General features: G+C 36.9%; 1 protein-coding gene across 2 annotated transcripts; it reads right to left on the bottom strand.

The window, feature by feature from the left end:
• Window positions 1–2082: 2082 nt before the first annotated feature.
• On the bottom strand, window positions 2083–13795 carry Cbr4 (carbonyl reductase 4). 2 transcript variants are annotated; one of them, XM_042700118.1, is made up of 5 exons: window positions 13568–13795; window positions 12142–12262; window positions 10933–11069; window positions 9203–9337; window positions 2083–2785 (listed from the first exon to the last, which is right to left on the bottom strand). In XM_042700118.1, the coding sequence occupies exons 1-5, from the start codon at window positions 13707–13709 to the stop codon at window positions 2607–2609; spliced, it is 714 nt and encodes a 237-aa protein (XP_042556052.1). In that variant the 5' UTR covers window positions 13710–13795; the 3' UTR covers window positions 2083–2606. The 2 variants fall into 2 exon arrangements, with proteins under 2 accessions (XP_042556052.1, XP_042556057.1); XM_042700123.1 differs by having other exon boundaries at window positions 9203–9342; window positions 10938–11069.
• Between the last annotated feature and the right edge of the window lie 288 nt (window positions 13796–14083).

The raw sequence follows: 14083 nt of genomic DNA, 5'->3' as shown, positions 1-14083 counted from the left end.
TACATTGCTGTTCTTTTTTTATTTTCTTTCCTTTTTAAATAAATGCTGCCCTCTTCCATTGCAATCTTCTTACTTGGAAGTCAAATCAGCCTCATTGATGATTGTAGTATTAGCGTGTCCAATAAAGGGAACTAAAGCCTGCCATGAGTAAGCACAAGTAGACCCAGCTTACAAGCATTACATTTGAAAGTATTCTGAGTGTTATAGTTTCTATATGTGCCTGGAAATATGCCTAATAAATTTTGTATAGCATCATGCCTTGTATTTAATAGACAATTTATTCAATACCAACTTTACTCCCACTTAACATTCACATATCCTGAATATATTCATCTAAGTAAATGATGAATTAAGAATATTTCTTAGAAATAAAGAAGGCTGATTTAGAACAGAGCTTTTTTTAATTTTTTATTGTGAAAATACTGTACAGAGGGGTTACAATTACATGGACAAGATAGTGAGTACATTTCTTATCAAGCATTGTAGCCTCCTCCTTTGTTTACCTTTCCCATCCCTTCCCAGCCTCCTCCCCGCCCCCCACCCAATCCTCCCCCCCACCACCAAAGTTGTAAAGTTCGTTTTCAACTGTGACAACTTGTACTTCTCATTGTTGCAACGGGTCCACTTGTATCCTTATTTAAGCGACTTAGAACAGAGCTTTTTGAATGCATTAGTATGTTTATTCATATTATTGCACTTTCATTATATAATTAAATCTGAGTACATAATATAATGTTCAACTTCAGACCAGCTGTAAAAAGATGCTTTTAAAATACAGTATTTAAGTCATTTTGAAAAATGGTAAATAAAAACCAACATGAATCCAGTACTCTGAGATATTACATTATTCCCCACAATTCAGTGCAAAAGGGATGCTGTCTGACCATTTACATTCAGTTTGTGCCTTCTCTTCTAAGACGAAATGCTTTTCAGGCTAAGGATGCAGCTCAGTAGCAGCAGAAAGTATCTGCTAAACTCTAGGTTTAGCAGAAACACAAAAATATTTTTAAAGAAAATAAAAGATTAACGTTCTATTTCAGGTAAAGACAACTCACCATTATCTAATATTTTGATGGTGGTTTATAATTACTTATCTTTCTAAAATTTTAGAAAAAAATCCTATATTCACAAATATAAAATACTATTATGTTTCTCATACTATTCATTCTGTTTTGTAAAAGTTTATGGTGTCCAGACTGGCCTCAAACTCATGACACAAACCAGGATCTTGCCTGAGCCTTCTGAATTCTAAGATTACGGGAGTACCCCCATTATACCCACCTTCTTATACTATTTTTAAGAAGCTAACTATCCTGATATTTTGGTTGGAAAAAAATGTACTCATTAACTTCACAAATCTATACAGCTCATTACTGTACCAGATAGTGAAACCTTAGAGATTAATCCTCATCATCTTTGAGAATTTATATGTAATAGGTGAATTACATCTCCAATCAGCTTTTTGAAAGCTAACTGGGGGGCTGGGAAGTGGCTCAGTGGTAGAGTGCTTGCCTTGCATGCATGAAGCCCTGGGTTCGATTCTTCAGCACCACATAAGCAGAAAAAGCCACAAGTGTCACTTTGGCTCGAGTAGTAGAGTGTTAGCCTTGAGCTGAAGAGCTGAGGGACAGCGCCCAGGCCCAGAGTTCAGGCACCATGACTGGCACGCACGCACGCATGCACGCACGCACACACACACACACACACACACACACACACACACACACACACACACACACACAAATGAAAACTAATTGGAAACAGTCTCTTTAAGATTTTTTTTTTGTCCACATTGGCTTTGAACCACTATCCATAGATCTGAGCCTCCTGAGTAAATTTGCTGATTTTTCTGTTCAGTAGTTCAATGTAGAGTAATATCACTATAAGAAATCAACTCTAATCCAGGAGACTATGGCAAGAGGATTATGAGTTTGAGGCCAGCCTAAACTACATAACAAGAACCTGAAAGGGAAAAAGAAAAATAAAGGAAAAAAAAAGAATCTGAAAAGGGAGAGGAAATAAGGAGGGGAGGGGAGAAAGGGGAAAGATAAAAGGAAATGAACTCTAAATTCACACCTTATCTAAGTTGGGGCCATTTTTTTAATGTGAATAACAGTTAAACACATATGAAAACATGAAATGAGCAGGGTGAGTCTGAGTCTTTGTCTCAAACAAAAACTATGTGTTTAATATCAGTAGATTTGCTAAAGTACTGATAACTAATCAGAGTTCTAGAAATACTCTCATTCTGCCAACAGCTTAATTCCTAGAAAATTCAACCTGATATACCGAAATAACTATCACAATTAGAGAACACAATTTTCTATTTTTGAGACAAAATATATAAACTAATACTGGTTAATATCTCTTGCTGTGTACTGAAATTGTGGCATCCTATAAAGATCTGTGCCACATACCTTTTAGATAAAATACAACTGGTCATACATTATTCTTTCCACACATAATCATAGAAAAATAGAAAACAATATTTGTAGCATCATGTATGATTATCAAATGTCACTCATATGAGTATATAATTGTATCAAATCAATACCAAACAAAGTGTGCCCTCAATTCTGACCACCATTATATCTGAGTAACTTGAGTCATACAGTGAGTTGTAATCCTCCATCCACTACTAGAACATGACCTGTGATATAAGGTGATTCTAAAAGAAACACAACGGCATGTGCCACATCAATAGTTTCTCCAAATCTCCCAAGAGGAATGTTTTGCTTTAAATGTTCTTCTTTCAAATGTTTCGTCATATCTGTATGAATAAATCCTAAAAGAGAAATATTTATTTAGTGGAAAAGAGTAAATTATGAGCAGGTACTCAAATAATAATGAATTTGCTCCTGAAAATTTGAGACTATTAATAAACCTGTTTAGAAAGTACAGGGTTTTGTTAGCAATTAAGTAATTAGGTCCATGAATTAATTCACTTTAATTCAATGAATATTTATTGACCACTAATGTATCTGACTCTCAAGTATTTGACCCATTCCCTTTGGGCAATCTATAATTTGTAAACTTTTATTATGTAAGTCTGTTCAATATCTTTATATAAGTATAACCAAAATCTCACTGAAACAATTAATTTTCAATTGGTTGGGGTAGAGGATGAGAAGTGGTATTAAGGGAAGGAAGGGATTGTAAAGGTAGACATATAACTGTTTCAGCAATTCCAACAAGAATTAGTAACATTTGCTATAAGTAAGGTAACTCATGATGGGAAAGCTCATGTATTTAAGAAAAAATACCAAGGAGATACCCAATTTTGCTGAAATACAAAAATTCAAAATTTAACTTGGTATTGGTACATGTATACAATAAAGCTTGCAAAGAAAATGTAAAGTTCTACAGTATGAAGTACTTTATATTAACTGGCCAATTCTAAATGACTACAAAAGAACTGTCAGTTAAGAAAATCTTCTAACATTAGTTCTAGACATATAAATACAAATTACTAATAAAATTCCAAATCAGTATTTTATTATTTATTTCATGCTTTATCAGTATTTTAACCTATAATAGTTATTTTATTCACTACTCAATAATTAGGTGGTTGGGTTTTTTTTGTGTTTTTGTTTTACCAGTCCTGGGGCTTGAACTCTGGGCCTGGGCACTGTCCTTGAGCTTCTTTTGCTCAAGGCTAGCACTCTACCACTTGAGCCACAGCACCACTTCCAGCTTTTTCTGTGTATGTGATACTGAGGAATCGAACCCAGGGCTTCATGCATTCAAGGCAAATACTCTACCACTAAGCCACAGCCCTATCCCTCAATCATTAGGTTTTAAAAGAGAAAGCAAATGCTACTCATGACAAAAAAAATTTTAAGTTCTTTTTCAAAGAAACTGACTAAAGACACGTCTCATGAAGGAAAAATCCAATGTATAATTTCAAAAACATTTTTCAAATTAGCTTATGTTAAAGTAAATAAGTTATCATTCAAACTTAAATATACTGTCATTAACTTAAATATACTGTCGTTTATAAAGGGAAATAACTACTAGATTAAGATTCAATTAGGCCACTGGTTTATTATGAAATACTATGTAATTTACTCTTTCATTTATAAAAACCTTAATATTTTCCTCACAGACTTGTGATAAATAATCATAAGCTTTTCTGTCATAAAGTCTATCACAACAGTGACAAATTATTGGGGAAAAACTGAAGGTCTTTCAACAAGGAACTTGTTTAAAAAGCCATGATATTCATAACAGAATAATATGTATCAATGGAAAAAATAACATTCGTATACTGAAATTAAGTTATATCACTAAAAAAACAAATATATACTAATGACTAAAACTTTTGAAGTATTAACATTATCACCTGATTATTATTAGATGCCAGAATTACAGGTGATGAATATTTACTATGTACTTTTCTGATTTTTTCCAACGGTTCACATGAGATGTATAATTTTTTGTGTTTTGATACAAAGTTATTGAAAAAATATTCACAGTACTCATTTCTGAGAGTCTTGTAATGAGGGCTAAAAATAACAAAACTAATTTTGTATTATTTGTGCTTCACTATGAAATGATATTGTGAAATATAGCTTCCTCTGTTATAAAAAAATCTTACTGATGTGAAAACCAACGTTTTCTTGATTTCCTTTCCCCTTTACGAAAAGAGTAAAAGATGCAGTTGATGTATATAATGATAACCAGACTCTTCAGAATTTTAAGTAAATTATAAGTGAAACAATTTACAATGAAGAGCCACAATAAACAACAGGCAATCCAATTATCCTACACTGCTTTTCCTTCCTTCCTCTCTCTCTCTCTTTCTTTGTTGTAGAGCTTGAACTCTGAGCCTAAGAGCTGTCCCTGAGCTCTTTATCTCAGGTGAGCACTCTACCACTTGAGCCACAGCACCACTTCTGGTTTTCTGATGGTTAAGCACAGAAGAGTCTCACAGACTTTCCTACCTGGGCTGGCTTTGAACTGCGATCCTCGGATCTCAGCCTCCTCAATAGCTAGGATTACAGGTATGAGCCACCGGTGCCCAGCTCATGTAGATTCTTGATACACAAAGTTTTCTGTCTTGGTACACACTTAATTTTAAAGGTGCCCCAGAGGTACTAAATAAAGTACCTGAGGAAAAAAACTCACCTCACATCTGCTATAATGAATTAAAAGTACGAACGTAACATTAAGAAATTCATGTTATCTTCCCAATGGGTTCATGAAACAATTGTCCTCTAGTCTAAGATCTTCTTGAATTCCAGAAAAATTTGTGTAACTTACACAACAAACGGTTTTCAAAAAGAACTTGTAATGGGTAATTACAGGCTCAACTTCTAACCATTTTTGTGGTAAAATGATGACTAGATTAAGATATATTAAGCTACATTAAGCTCCCTGCTCCATTAATATTTTTAAAGCTATCACCTGTGGAAAATCATATACTATCTAATACCGTATGGTTGTTTCTGTATCATCAAATGAAGTAGATTACAAATGATAAGATCTCTGTGTTTCCTTTTGCTCCATCATACTACGATCTGAATATGAAAAGTATGCCTCATTAAGTAGTCTTCATGATTTCTTGACTCTAGTTTAAAAATTCAGATTCCCTGAAAAGCCTTACATTGGAGGTTCGAATAGCTTCAATTCAATGAAGTACTGGTGCTACTCTGTGTTTTCACCCATGCTGTGCCCTACGTCTGATGAGTATTAGTTCTAAGTGTTTGTCCTTTGAGGAAAAGTAAGGCTATACAACTTTTGAGAGGCAATTTGTACATGTTTCCATCTTGGAAAAATGTTCTAGAACAAGACTAGACATACTAAAGGCAAAGCTTAGATAGGGAAACAGGTTTAAGAACAACCCCAGAAAGATGGAAAGATGATTTATCCTACACATACATGAGCTATGGAGAGACTGGGCCTCCAAAGTAACGCAGCGAGAAAAATATATGGAACATAAAAAGGTTAATATTGTAAAGCTTTTACTGAGGTCTTATTAATCATTATATCCAGGATTCAGCTCTGTAGATGACAAATATGATCTGTTGTCCAACTGGGCAGTGCCCTCAGACTGCAATCACAATGTTCTACACCCAGGAACAATTTTCCTCCACCTTAAAGCTTGGAAGAGAAAGACATCATTTTATCAGAGAAGGCTTACCACAGCCTCTCCCTAGACCTATGAATGAAACACATTCTTGGAATGACAAACTTCATGGGATAGCTGCTAGCCACTACAGAAGACTACAATCAAATCCTAAAAGTAAAGTAAGTATGGGAGGCCACACTGAAGGATGAAAAAAAAAAAAAAAAAAGACAAGGTGTGGCTCAATTCATTGCACACCACACAATGAGTGAAAGTTTCAGGTACCAAGCTTAAGTCCCAGTCTCAGACCAAAAACACAAGTATGGGAAGAATTCATTCATCATACTGCTTTTTCCTCTTAGATTATAGCTGATACGAAAAGCACTTACCTAATCATTATCTGAAAGTTTTTAGAAAATCGACTATCTTTTAGAACAATTTTAAGTTTACAAATAATTGAGCAAAGGTACAGAAAGTTCCTATACAACTCCTTATCTCACTGTCTCCCCATTTCCCTATTAATATCTCATCAAAAGGTGGTAGATTCTTACAACCAGTGAGCTCAGTGATTCATTAGAAAGTAAAATCCCCAGGCTGAAGGCACAGATCAAGTGGTAGAGCACCGACACTCGCAAACATGAGGCCCTGAGTTCAATCCCCAGTACCGGCAAAAAAAAAAAAAGAAAGAAAAAAAAGGTAACCCTGGTTGACATGAGGGTTCACTCTTTAGGATGTAGTTGCACATGTTTAAACAAATGTATAAGCATCAATTGTGTCAAGGCTATCACAGAATCAGATAGAATAGGTTTTCTGCCCTAATCTATCTATGGCTTTCAAAAATTTGTGTATATGTCTCAGTTCACCAAGAATTAAGTATAAAATGTGATACTTGTTTCCAGTCATAAATTACTCTGGGCCCTGCCAAATTTCAATGCTATTTTATCCCACATAATCCTCATTTATAAATATACTCAGAACCCAAGGCACTACTTACAAACACTTTAGGTCTCTACAACATATACCATAGGCCAAAAGAGAAATACTGATAATCTCTAAATCTCCCACACCCATCTTTATGCTTCTTTCTTTCCAGTTCCTGCTCTCTGTCCTTGGGCCCAAAGGACTTTGATTATCATACTTTCACTTTCTTTATAAAATCTGCAAGTTTTCCTCTACTTCTTCCTCTTACTATTTATTACTTATTACAATGACTTTAAGGCTTGACTATAAAAACTGTAAACTACCAGCAGGTGCCACTGTCCAACAAATGATGTTACTGCATTACTTTATTGAACACTTAAGAGGTTTCAACTAGCTACTAAGCTAGCATTCCTTAAATCAAGAAAAACTGAAATGACATGCACTCAACCAACTTAGAACAAGAATACTTCTATTTTAGTATCAGGTATATATGTAACAATGTACCCACTATGCTTTATTGTGTGTATAAGTACACGTGTATGCATGTGTGTCTATGTGTTACGGAGGACCAAAGTCAGAGTCCTGTGCATGCTGGACAAATGCTCTAACACTGTGCCTCCTATCCCACTTTTTAAAATATCAACTCCACAGGAACAGAGAAACTCACACTCATGAACGGTAAGTGAATGGCTCTAGGCCAAAGAAAATTTATATTTGATAAAATCTGAGGGAAATATCATTTATCTTTTTTGACCAGCTATATGGTATAAATAGCAATATCTCCTTTCCATATTACTATGTCACTGCTTTGGCTTTCAAGACTTTTATATACAAGAAAGATTTTATATTTAAGAGATACCAAGATGTTAGGCTATTATTAGAAATATTTGAGACCAGAAGAATTTCAGATTTTTCAAATTTGAAATATTTGCATATATGAGACATCTTAGGGATGGGTCCTAAGTCTAAACCTGAAATTAATTTATGTTTTATATGTACCTTTTGCACATAGCTTCAAAGTAAGTTTATAAGACAGTTCTATACCCTGCCTTTTAACTATGACCTATCACATAAAGTCTGGGATGAAATCTTCACTGTGGTACATGTCAGCAATTCAAAAAGCATCAAATTTTGAAGTCTCTTAGATTTGGTAATTTTAGATTAGGACGTCAAAAGCTATTATCAATTGTGGAATGTGGCCCTATTGAACATACCTGCTGGTTCAGATGTCTCTCTCTTGATTTCTAAGGTCTGGGAGAAGCAAAAATGACCCCAGACACTTTTATGAGAAAAAAGAAATAAAGGTCATACCAAAATACTAGATCATAAACTTGACCAGAATAAATCGCTATGTCTATTTTGTGCAGAGGGGAGGATGAGAAATGAATGCCAGGAAACAAATAGCACCTAACAGCACCTAAAGTAGTATCTGCTCTGAGCAAACCAATCAACAGGATTCTATCAAGTGGTAAACACAAAAGCTCTTCAACCTAAAATTATGAAGTACTAGAACAACCTAAGGATTGGGAGGCTAAAGCAGGAGGATCTTAGTTTAAAAGCCAATCTGGGCTCCACAGCAAGACCTTGTCTCAAAAAACAATCAAAGAAAAAAAAGAAGAGGTACAAAATACTCAAGTGTCCTATAGAAATAAATTCAATGCTTCACTATTGGTCAAAATTAAAAGTGATCCTTGGCAGTTCAACTCCCAGGATTACCATCAAACACATAAATGTGAAAGGTTCCAGATAGTTTAAAAGAACTCAGTAACAAGAGGATGAAAATTTTTAAATCTTGTCATAGTTACAAAGGAAGGATTAGGGAGCATTATTTTTAAGCTCTTCATAAACTAGCTGTGTAATCTAATGCAAGTTACTCTGAGTATTAGAGTCACAGTTTTCTAAACTGAAAAAATAACTGGTAAAAATGATCTCTAATTAGCCTAAATTACCCCATAATCAGTGCAAAGTTTTAAAAATAAAAATTTTACCTATTGATTAATATAAACTTTTAATAAAAGTTTTACCTAAAATATGAAGCACAAGCATTTTATTCTAGTCATCAGTTCATTACTTACTTATTTTTACAAATTTGAGAGCCATTCTGCCTAAACATCAAGTAATGGCTACCATGAATGGACAAATTAATGACATATTTCTCTGTAAAACAAAGCCATCATCAATTCACTTATTTTAATAATAAAAGTGTTCACTGACCTGGTGCAACTACATTCACTCTAATTTTCTTTCTGGCTACCTCTTTAGCAAGTGCACGTGAAAATCCAACTAATCCTGCTTTACCAGCACTGTACACCGTCTGACCAGAATTGCCTTTTAGACCAACAATACTTCCTAGAAGAAAAAAGAAGAGTAATCAAATTCAAACTAGTTAATAGGATTATGTGAAAATTCAAACAATAGGATTACCAAACAGAAAGGTAAAACCCATTTTATCTTATCCTATGCTAAAATTAGAATGCCAACCATTGTTATATTAGTAGTAAGATTTAAGACCAAATCTCCTCCAGACAAATACAGAAAAGGAATCTGAAATAAGCTGATGTAAAACCACAAGTGCCAGGAATCAGGCTTACAAACTGGAGAGACTGGATTGGGACTGTAGTCAAGTAGCAGAGACCTGCCTACCATGCCCAAGACATTAATTTCAATCCCCAGTATCACTAAAGGAGGAAAAACAGTGAAGGAGACCCATTCTAATTTCTGACTAAAAATTCTGTAACTTATAATAGCTTCCAGCAGGAAAAAAAAACGTTTGGAGCCAGAAAAAATAAAACAAAGGCTGATTCGTTAAGTTTCTATAACCACAGACAAGTATGCACCTCTACCTAAAAGACACTTCATTTGAACTAAATCTGAACTAAATTGGTAAAGCTTTAATTACAAACTTTTCATAAAAGTACAATTTTGTACTCAGTTATATATCATAACTTGTACTGCCTGCTAAAAATTCATGTGACTTCATCTAATAAATATGAAAGGATTATTTTCTAATGCAAACATCAACTTTTACAACTAAAGGCCTATAAAACAGAAGTGGGGAAGTAATTTTCTACACCATCGATCTTGTTTATAAAATAAAGCAAGAACCCCATTAAACTTAATAAGGTAACTTTACTTTAGGAAAACATTCTACCTGTTCATGAATAACCAGCCCAAGGTTATAATATGTGCCTATACATACAGTCATACATCACTTCTTACTAAGGGTAATGCACATTTTTAGATCATTTGCCTTAATGCAGCAGCATCCTCCTTCTGTGGCCTTTAAAGGTATTACCACTTAAAAATAAAGGGCAAATGGCATGCTACTACTTTCAAATTTCTAAGCTGAAGTAGAATTTAAAGTCATCGTGCATTCTAAGTTCTACAGGAACAAGCTCCATAGTTTATCTTCTCCCTGGACTGGAGAGACAGTTTACTTTCTTTACTAATCTACTGGAAGTTTAAAGTCTCTATAAACCTCTGTACTAGATCTATCAGTGACCACTGAACTACAATTATTATTTGTGTAGTCCACAATACCCACAATTTTTAAAAAATTTGTTCATATTTTGATAGGCTTTACATGATAATCTAAATTACTCAATTTCCCTTAAAAATCAAAATTGATGGAAAACTTGGGACCATATTCTTGCAATCTACTGGGTCTGAGTCCTACCCATTCCATACCAGCAGACACTGAATGTAGGTGTGTTTGGTCATCTATCTAACACATTTTTATCATTTACTAATACATGACAGTGTCACTCATTTCACCCTCATAGGGATGTAAATTTGTGATTCTTGTTTTACCATCAGTTCATTGAATCTTTTCCCCACAGACAATACTAAAGTTCATCCAAGTTTCAAGCAAGGTACAAATCAGCAGATTCAATGTTTTCATAGTAAAACAGGATAGTTAGAAACCCACAAAGGTGGGAACTCACCGATGTTAACAATAGACCCTCCCTGATGTTGAATCATAGTCCTCACGGCAGCTTTACAAGTCAGCATGGAACCCAAGAGGTTGGTATGAAGCTGAGATACTATATCTTCAGATTCTGTTCTTACTAAAAGACTATCACTACAAAAGATAAACGGCATGTAAATAACTAAACAAATATAAAAGTCAAAATATATGCAGCATTTTGATTAAAATACAGTATAAGAAGTACTTATGATTTTGTTCATAATTTATCTTTCTATAATGTTTTGTTTCATTTTATCAATACTGCGTTTGTTGTTGCTGTTGTTTTCCTTTTGGCAATGTTGAGGATAGAGTCTAGGACCTCGTATATTCCTAAGCAAGTGCTTACCATTAAATTATATTCATAGTCCCCCCTCTCCCCACCCCAAAAAAGTAATTTATTTCTGAGTTAGAATACTTGGAAAATCCTTTTAAAGAGGGCTTCATAGCCACTAAAATAACAATTGATGGGCTAGAATGTGAAATATCCTTAACTGCTAATAGTATAAGCAGCCAATAAATTTTGAAAGGCCTAAGCAACTGTTAATTTCATCTTGCTTAAGAAAACTGGTATGTTATTCTCAATATTTTCTCCTAAATTTATATTTAAAAAAAAGAAGGGCTGGGAAGGTGGCTCAGTGGTAGAGGTAGAGCACTTGCCTTGCATGCTTGAGGCCCTGGGTTTGATTCCTCAGCACCACATAAGCAAAAAGAAAAAAGCCGGAAGTGGCACTGTGGCTCAAGTGGTAGAGCGCTAGCCTTGAGCTGAAGAGCTGAGGGACAGCGCCCAGGCCCAGAGTTTCAGGCCCCACGACCGGACCCAAAAAAAAAAAAACCTGCCCTCTGATTCCATTAGTATCAAGTTCATGTAGAAGCAAAGCATGTATGTATGATGACAAACAATTACTACTTCTATAAAGAAGTAGTCATTGAGAAAAAATTAAGCAGCTTCTGGAGTACTAGAAACATTCTGCGACTCAATACGGGGGATAATTACAATGTATAAAGTGATCAAATTGGACATTTATTTCAATACAACAGAAAAAATATGTGGATTAATAAAATTTTATAACATGTACTTTGTCTTCCAATTAGAAGTAAAAAATGGCTTAAGACTTTAACTCATACTAATCATACTAAAAAGATTTTTTTTTAAGACATTCAATATTTACTCAAATCTGTGACCAACCTGTTAACACCAGCTGCATTTACCAAGAAATTTACTTGGCCTAAATGTTTCTCCATCTCTCTAAATGTATTTTGAACATCATGTTCTTTAGCAACATCACAACCAAAGGCCAAATGATCTCCTACAAAATAAAGTTAACAGAATTACTTAGAAAATGTAACTTGTATTTTGAATTTACTTAATACACACTTTTCAAGCACTTATTATAAACCTAGATATGAAAGGTAATCATGGGTTCTTGCTGTCATGTACTTGTCTAATGAAACCAGCATGGGAGTGGGCAGCATTATAGAAGGGTAATATTTTTATTTTGAAGGAGCTATATAAAGGGGCTACAATTTCACTAAGTCAGATTATAAGCACTTCTTGGGCAATTTTACCCAAAAGGGTAATTTTTTAATTGGTTTCAGTGATATTGTTTTTTAGGTGTGTTTTTGTTCTTGTTATTATGGGAGTTTTTGTTTTTGGGTTTTGTTCCTTTTGTTTTTTGGTTGTTTTGCTTGTTCAAGAACAGTCTAGGCAATTCAGTAAAACCCTGACTCTTCACAAAACTTTTCTTAAAAGCATTTTAAAATCTTTAAAGATAAAACGATTACACTTTGTCTTTAATTTAGAAGTCGGAGTGGGGCGCCTTTTTCAATTTCACAATGCTTTTGTAACACTGAACTCAGGCACCAAATTCAATATTCTTACAGGGTTTATATTCCTTGTTTGACTTTTTTTTTTTTTTTGTCAGTCGTGGGCCTGAACTCTGGGCCTGGGTGCTGTCCCTCAGCTCTTCAGCTCAAGGCTAGGGCTCTACCACTTGAGCCACAGCACCACTCCTGGCTTTTTCTGCTTATGTGGTGCTGAGGAATCGAACCCGGAGCCTCATGCATGCAAGGCAAGCGCTCTACCACTGAGCCACCTTCCCAGCCCTTGTTTGACATTCTTTTAGGTTAAATTGTTCCACACGGACCCCAAGGATAAAGGGCAGAGTTGAGTTTTGTTCTGATGAAACCCCTCACTTGGCCGGGGTCGGTGGCTCATACCGATCGCGTGGGGAAGATTAGGGTTTGAAGCCAGTCAGGGCAAAGACCTCGTCTTAATAAACAAAAAAGGGGGTGTCGGGGCGCCAGGGGGGCTGCCTGTAAGCCCAGCCCCTCGGACGGCCGAGCTGGGGTCTGGGTGGCAGTCTTGCATTGTCTGACGGAGCACCGCACGAGGGCCGGGCCGCAGGGCGAGGCTGGGCGGGATGCGGGGGCCCGGGGGCCCGCGGCGGCACCGCGGCCCTCGGCGCGGCCCTGGAAGCCACACCGGCCTTGGAGGCGACACTGCCGCCCGGCGGGCCCGGCCTGGCCCGGCCCGGCTCGGCACCGACCCCCGAGCTCGCCCGGCCCGGCTCGGCACCGACCCCCGAGCTCGCCCGGCCCGGCTCGGCACCTACCCCCGAGCTCGCCCGCGGTGGCTTTGGCCACCTCCAGATTCCGGGCGATGATCGCCACTCGGTAGCCTTTCCGGGCCATTAACTGGGCTACCGCCTTGCCAATGCCCCGGGAACCTCCAAAGACCGCACAGACTCTGTTCATCTTGGAGTCGCGAGCCCGGAGGGAAGAGAGCTGAGGAACGCGACCCAAGGCCCCAGCGTCGCACGCCGCACGTGAGAGGCCGCAAACTGGCGCGAAAAGCACGTCAGCACGCACGGACTCCCCGCCCTCACGCCTAACGTCAGTACGTACACAATTCCCGCAAGAGCGGCGCCAGAGCCCGGCCAGCTGAGGATGAGGAAGGAAGGGCCAGGGGGGGGGGGGGGAGGCTGCATGCTGGGCGCTGCATGCTGGGATTTGTAGTCTTTACGCAGAATGCCAATACGCGCCGGCGCAATGGCCATGTCCTAGCTTGAAGGGGTTGTCTTTCCACGCAGGGTGCTGGGAATGGCTAAGACAGCTCAGGTGATCGGTCG

This window comes from Dipodomys spectabilis, unplaced genomic scaffold, assembly GCF_019054845.1.
Source record: "Dipodomys spectabilis isolate Male_0828 unplaced genomic scaffold, ASM1905484v1 ptg000009l, whole genome shotgun sequence".
In the NCBI taxonomy this organism is placed as follows: Eukaryota; Metazoa; Chordata; class Mammalia; order Rodentia; family Heteromyidae; genus Dipodomys; species Dipodomys spectabilis.
This window is presented reverse-complemented; position numbering and strand designations above follow the sequence as displayed.

Excerpts from the sequence above, each read along its gene's own strand:
- Cbr4 (XM_042700118.1), bottom strand. The coding sequence starts at position 13,709 with ATGAACAGAGTCTGTGCGGTCTTTGGAGGTTCCCGGGGCATTGGCAAG. Across the intron at positions 12,263-13,567 it reads CACCGCGGGCGAGCTCGGGG|GAGATCATTTGGCCTTTGGT; the intron begins GTAGGTGCCGAG and ends TTTATTTTGTAG. Across the intron at positions 9,338-10,932 it reads AGGGTCTATTGTTAACATCG|GAAGTATTGTTGGTCTAAAA; the intron begins GTGAGTTCCCAC and ends TTTTTCTTCTAG.